The 7,314-nt window shown below is 30.9% G+C and overlaps 1 protein-coding gene across 2 annotated transcripts; it reads right to left on the bottom strand.

Annotated features, from left to right (window-relative positions):
• Positions 1–2,185: 2,185 nt before the first annotated feature.
• Positions 2,186–4,009, bottom strand: LOC138313299 (kynurenine/alpha-aminoadipate aminotransferase, mitochondrial-like). 2 transcript variants are annotated; one of them, XM_069253800.1, is made up of 4 exons: positions 3,878–3,998; positions 3,393–3,459; positions 3,010–3,106; positions 2,186–2,305 (listed from the first exon to the last, which is right to left on the bottom strand). In XM_069253800.1, the coding sequence occupies exons 2-4, from the start codon at positions 3,457–3,459 to the stop codon at positions 2,233–2,235; spliced, it is 237 nt and encodes a 78-aa protein (XP_069109901.1). In that variant the 5' UTR covers positions 3,878–3,998; the 3' UTR covers positions 2,186–2,232. The 2 variants fall into 2 exon arrangements, with proteins under 2 accessions (XP_069109901.1, XP_069109900.1); XM_069253799.1 differs by having other exon boundaries at positions 2,187–2,305; positions 3,393–3,476; positions 3,878–4,009.
• Between the last annotated feature and the right edge of the window lie 3,305 nt (positions 4,010–7,314).

Raw genomic sequence — 7,314 nt, forward strand, 5'->3', positions numbered from 1 at the left:
AACAGTCTTTATCTTTAATAAACAGCCTTTATTTTTATATAAACAGCCTTTATCTTTAAATAAACAGCCTTTATCTTTATATAAACAGCATTTATCTTTAAATAAACAGCATTTATCTTTTAAAATTTTTAATAAACAAACAGCCTTTATTCTTTAATAAACAACAGCTTTATTTTTATCTTTAATAAACAGCCTTTATCTTTATTTAATAAACAGCCTTTATCTTTAATAAACAGCATTTATCTTTAATAAAACAGCCTTTATCTTTAAATAAACAGCCTTTATCTTTAATAAACAGCCTTTATCTTTAATAAACAGCCTTTATCTGATTAATAAACCAGTCCTTTATCTTTAATAAACACCCCCTTTATCTTAATAAACTACTTGTTCTTTATAAACAGCCCTTTATCTTTAATAAACAACCTTTATCTTTATAAACAGCCTTTATCTTTATAAACAGCATTTATCTTTAATAAACAACCTTTATCTTTAAATAAACAGCCTTTATCTTTAATAAACAACCTTTATCTTTAATAAACAGCATTCATCTTTAATAAACAGCCTTTATCTTTAATAAAAGCATTTATCTTTAATAAACAACATTTATCTTTAACAAACATTTTTCTTTAATAGATAGCATGTATCTTTAATGAAAAGCTTGTATTGTTGAGGCGTTATTTATTGTTTGCGTCAATAACAGTTCACGAATTAAATACTACGCTTATTTTGCAACGGTCCTTACTTAATGAAATATAATTTTCAGGTCATGTTGGACCGTTGCATGAAAAAAATATGACAAAACTAGGTGGGTTTCACTGGTGCTATGAGATATTTTCGACAGCATGCTGATATTGGGTACCCACCACGATTTCGCGCTTCACGCTTACTTCACACACGGGGATACGTTATTACATCACCTGTTGATGGAACTTTATTTATATCAGCAATATTTACCTTAAACAAAAACATCCTGACAGCCGTTTCATTATTTACCTTAAACAAAAAGTATCCTGATGCCGTTTCAATATTACCTTATAAAACAACCTGGACTGCCATTCAATATCTACCTTAAACAAAGAATCCTACTGCCGTTCATTTTTACCTGAAACAAAGCATCCTGACTGTCGTTCAATATTTACCTTACACAAAGCATCCTGACCTGTCGTTCAATATTTACCTTGAACAAAGCATCCTGACAGCCGTTCAATATTTACCTTAAGGAAAGTATCCTTACTGCCCGTTCAATATTTACCTTAAACAAAGCATCCTGACTGCCGTTCAACATTACCTTAAAAACAACCTGACTGCCGTTTAATATCTACCGTAAACAAAGAATCCTGCTGCCGTTCAAAACTTACCTTAAACCCAAAGCATTTTCTGACAGCCATTCAATATTTACCTAAAGCAAAGCATCCTTACTGCCGTTCAATATTAACTTTAATAAAGCATATTGACTGCCGATTAAAATTTGTCTTAAAAAGAATCCTGTCTGCCGTTCAATATTTACTTTACACAAAGCATAATGACTGCCTATCAATATTTGCCGTAAATAAAGACTGCCGTTTAATGATTTTGATTTTACATTGAATTTATTTTGGCCTTTATTTCGGATTATTAAATATACTAGCTTTATACCGTTTTTACCTAATTACATTTAATATTTACCTTAAACAAAGCATCCTGACTGCCGTTGATAACGATGACCTCAGTCCCACTAGGGTGAGTTGGGTTTTGCCATTCCCGGGGGATTGTGTATCCTTTTTTGTAGTCTCCTTGAGCCATTGTCGGAGTGCTGGATAAACTGTTTGCAGTAATAAAACCAAATACCAATTGAGTGTACATAACAAAGTTGAGAATACAGCTTATACAATCTTTTGTTTGATCAGCCCGTCAGGATATTTTTCTCGAATGTATGTATATAGATACATATATATATTGATAAACTTATATGTCGAATGTTTATATAGAACATATATATATGATAAACTTATATAAGGGAAATAAAAGATATGGGACAAAGACGTAATTCCGTGTGGACAAAAAAAATTGTCACATTTTCAAGGCGATCTGCCCCTTTATCAAGACATACAAAACAAACACGATTACATAATAGGATACAAAACAGTAAAACGGGACAATGAAAGAAGACAAATATGGGATGGAATCCCGTATCATCTGGAAAATCATGTTGATATTATTTCCTTGACCCCTACATATATTGTAAAAAAAATCTTACCCTTCGCTATGAGAATACTGCATAGATAACACCATATCAGCTGGGTCGATGTGCAGTTCAGAGCCGTCCCTAAACAATAATATCGACACACAGAATGTAGGCAATGTAACGGCATTATTTATGGGAATTATTTGTCAGTACGGAAACGGCGCCAAAAATTGTTAACTGGGAAAAAAATATACATTTATGTTATTTAAAAGGTAAACGGAAATTTGTGATTGTGTTTCAAGTGAATTCTAAACTCATAACGTAAGTTAAAAACATACAAGTGAGATAAACACTAACGAAGTATCATCTTTCAAATATCTTTTTGTATTTAAATGACTTCAATGAAACGTTTTCATATAAGTGCATTATTTATATTAAGTTTGATGTGTATATTCATTTGCTCTATGTAGGGGTGGGTGAGCGCGGTGGAATGCAGGCAAAAAAGAACTAAAATGGCGGTCTTTACCTTGGATACGATAGGGGAATTTCTCAATCTTTATTTGAAATTTTATTCATTTTTCAAAGAAAAAAAAATAATACGCACTACTAGTAAAACAAACGTTGTGTTATTAAAACTATTATTATTTATTAAAGAACTTTGGCTGTTGCATTTGGAATTACTTCTTTAATTATAGCGTCAACTGCCGAAACCTTAGATGTATCGAACCGGTTGGTGAATAATGTTCATTTTCTTTCAATCACTCTCTCCAAAAAGCACAAATTATTTGTTGCTAAATATAGGAATAAAAATGACAAATGACTAACACAATAAAGTATTTTCATACCTCAGTTTAACAGTTGCCTCAATAAACGGAATAGCTGATGGATCTGGTAGACCTCCTCCCATGCTGATGACGTTTGGTCTCTTTATCATCATCAAGGCTGAAATATAAGCAATACATGTACGTTAAGACAATAAGTACTGATGTTTGAGGACAAACTTTTACAATTGTCGGGAAAGAAATAAACAACACTGTATAGTGAATGTATTCCTCGAAATAAATATCTAATTTATCAGATATATATCCAGCCTTCGGAAAGCATCCTTTTTGTTTTACAAATTTTGAAGTAATACCTCCATCAATATCTTTAAATTAAATCAGGTGACTAGCAGCAACATAAATCAGCGGTTTATAGCATCTGATACCCAGGAGCTTTAAATACATACCCATTTGTCTAAGCGGAGTAGGCGTCCTCGCGAGGCAGGCTTGGTTCTGGAATCTCTCATAGTTCATCTTGAAACAGACTTAAGCTAGAATCCAGATATATAAATATGAAAATAACTGCGAATTAGTTCATTTTTTTATAAAAACGACCTTATAGATCACTGTACCGTATGTGTACATTATAGAGTTATCTCCCTTGTGGGTAGGTATCTCATAATGACGTCAATATTTTGCGATTGAAACTCACGTCGTTTTCTATGAAAAGTATGACGTTACGCTCACCAACAGAGGACGTCACAAAAATAACTATCCTTAAAGGCAGATAACTCTGATATGCATATACAGAATAGCAAATAAGAATGACTGCATGTTGTGTTTGTGGCAGTCGACACCAAAATGTCTTCTCAAATAATCATTGCTGTAGGAAATTAAATTTTGTACAGGTATATACTTGGATTTTTTAAATTTTTGCAACATTGGTACCTACCTCGACTAGTTGTTTAAAAGCTGGGTCATCAGTATCATCCACAGTAGCACACTGAGACCCTGTATACAGGTAACTTTAACTGGTCACAGATCTAAATCAAGATAAATTAATGCATGTGATGACAAAGTCAGACTATTCGCCACATTACTTTGCTTTATATTATAATAGATTCACCAATAGATAATATAATCACGATAACGTGCGACAGAATAGTGTTAACAAATTTCACTACTGAATTGTCGAAGTCAGAAGTAGGTTTAATGAGACAGAGTCATATTCACCTAGGTCAAATTTAGGTTGATAAATAGTACAGTGTTTTCCAAATGCGAACTAGATTAGTATTAGTTCGAATTATTCGGTCGTTTGTTATATAAGTCCAGATAAAAAGACATTAGAACGGCGGCATTATTCGGACTATATCTATAGTAAAAACATTTTTATCTGGAATAGGACCTGCTTAGAAGTGCGACGAAAAAAATACGCATTCGTCTCATCAGAGGTTGGTCATTAAAAGTAAAAATGAAGCTTATATAATTTACATCGCTTAAACTAACAATCTGGCTTATGGAAATCTCCACATACACAAATATCCAATTAGCTGTGTATGAGAGATCACTGCGTAGATTGTGGGATTACCCGTAGACCAAGACGAATATTAGCTAAAAGAACGTTTAAACATTTTTCTGACTCTACATATCTACACCTGATATATATCCATAGTGAGATATAAAGTTACAGTCAGTGGCCATACTACAGTATGCTAGTTATTTACTCTTTTTTTTTACTGTAGATTCTTGGTAATTTTTAAAACCTTTTCCCAGAAATTAATAAGAAGCGTAAAAACTTTAAAGACCTAAAAGTTATTTACCCAGCGCGTCTTTTGAAATAATAAAAATGTTCTTCCGTTTCAATATGTCTGAGTGGTGAGCGATTATATCCAAACAACGTTTGATGACGTTGCTATTTTTTTCTTTGTCAATAATAAAATGGCGTCATAAAAATGCATGTCTACAACAAAGATCGATTTCTCGATAAATATGACACGGACAATATTTTAGATAATTATATAGAATTTAAAACAAGTTCTTAGTCGGCATGGAATCATTTTACGATTGAATGCAAATTGACGTTAGGAATAACAATTAAAAATCTGTAAAATGACATGTAATAATACATATCAAAATTTCCACTTGCGTACCGTATTATGGCCAGTTACTGTTATATAAAACGGTGTTAAGTGGTGTGAGGTAAAGTCCCGTTAAAAGTCTTTTCAATGTGATCCAGATCATAATGAAGTTATTCGATTTTCAATATTAAAATCGAAAAATGGCCGCATCCAAATTTGTCAAAAAATTTTTTTTTTACATAAATTTTTTTCCAATACAGGATTTTAGTTATTTTGGCGGCCATTATGGGTACATAGTAGAGCCACAGATTTGTACCATTTTTTATGAAGTCTTCACTTTAAAAACTTAAATCATACTGGGCCAGCATTTGTAAACCTGTCAAGCATTTTCTTATGACCCTTGCAAATGTATTTTTCATATATTAGAATATTGACCATTATATGATAACATGTAAAGTTATATTGACATTAATTTCATTAATTATTAAATGAGCACTTTTCAAGATAAAATTTGAAAAATAACAAAAATTCAAATGGGGCAAAAAAAGTAAAGTACACGGATATTTTCATATTTTTAAACCTGATTTAAATTGATTTGGGCAAACCGTTTCCCTTATTGATAAAAATTCTTTGAAAGTTATAAATGTGAACATGCTATACCCATATGTTTAAAACAAAAATTGCATAAAATGGTCCCATTTTTAGCTCAAAATTAAGGGGGTGGGTTTTGTTTATGTTGTTATTCAGAGAAATATTAAATTAAGTCTTTAATTGATCAGTACTTTTTTTTAAATTGTATAAAAGTGAATTCTTCAACCCCTTTATATTCATACATAAATGAACACTCATAGGTAAATTATGCTTTAATACTAAAGTAATCTTATTATGTCAAAACGGCAAAAATAAAAGACAAGTTTTGTCAACTTGTTTTTTTGTGTCAAAAATATCCCCCAAACAACACGGACATATGTTGTTTTTCCATTTTATTTTGGAAAAATCTTTTTCCACCATCTATATGAGAAAAAAATAAATACAAAATGATTTTATTCAAGTTAGGTGTACATTCCTTAAACCAAAAGTTATATTTAATTCAAAATTTTATGTGTTCACCCCATTATACTGAATTGTAAAAATTTGATTACAGTAGATAATACATATTCTATGCAAAAAAACAATTCATCATTTATATCTCTATAATTAGCCTATGTTATGATAAGGAGCATATATCCACCACAATAGAAGTTTTTACAAAAAATCGATCTTATTTGATTTAGACTCAATTTCTAGAATGTTGTAACACATTATACTGAAACTTGTTGTCATTAATGTTGATATGCAAAACAGTTGTTTCAGAGAAAGCGGTTCAGTGAATAATTATTCCATGTTCATAATTTTGAAAATATGTATGTAATTATTCCCATTTCTGTATAAATTTATTCACCATGGATTGATATCTGATTTTGCACTTTACCACATGATGATTCAGGTTGGTGTTCACAACCCCCCAAAACTGGATTTGATAGATAAATTATCAATTTTTATTCAACAAACTTTTTAGATGCTGTGAAATGAAACCCAATTATAAATAGGTGAAATGTTCGTTTAAATTACATTTCCTGGTCGACTAGATAGAATCCTATATATATTTTTAGATAATCGATAAAGAAAATATGGAAATAAGATTTTAAGATTTAATGCAAATTTTACAACAAAGGATAATCGGAACCCGAATAGGACGTCACATAAGTTAAGAGTGAATCCATAACGATTATCTAAGTGTATCAAACATTTAGCTTACACTTTCACTGGCTAGATTGTTCCATATCTCCAGAAAAAGTGTTTCTGTTGTTGTTGTTTTGTTTGGGTTTTCTTCGCAATTATTTGTACAAAAAGATAAGAGAAAAAGCAAATTGCATTATACAATGTTCTTTTTATTTGCAAATGTTCTTTTTATCATTCATATTTTATTGATTTACAGTAGCAAACGGCATTACAAACAGAAAGAAAATGCATGGTATATCGTTTGACAATTTCCATAAGGTAAGTAAGTTGTGTCATTAAAGCTGACAAACACATGACAATACAAGCTTTAACACGTGTGATATCATACCTGTATATAAAAATGATATCATCATTATATAACATACATACAAGATAAGTATATTACCACTTTCAAAGACTGAATAGTACTTCACACAAAATAAGACATGACAATACAAGTTTATACATATGTAGTGTCAAAGATGTATTATCATATAAATAATAGTGGACATAAGTACAATATGTATTGTAAGTACTGTAGGCAGAGGTA

This window comes from Argopecten irradians, unplaced genomic scaffold, assembly GCF_041381155.1.
Source record: "Argopecten irradians isolate NY unplaced genomic scaffold, Ai_NY scaffold_0640, whole genome shotgun sequence".
NCBI lineage: Eukaryota > Metazoa > Mollusca > Bivalvia > Pectinida > Pectinidae > Argopecten > Argopecten irradians.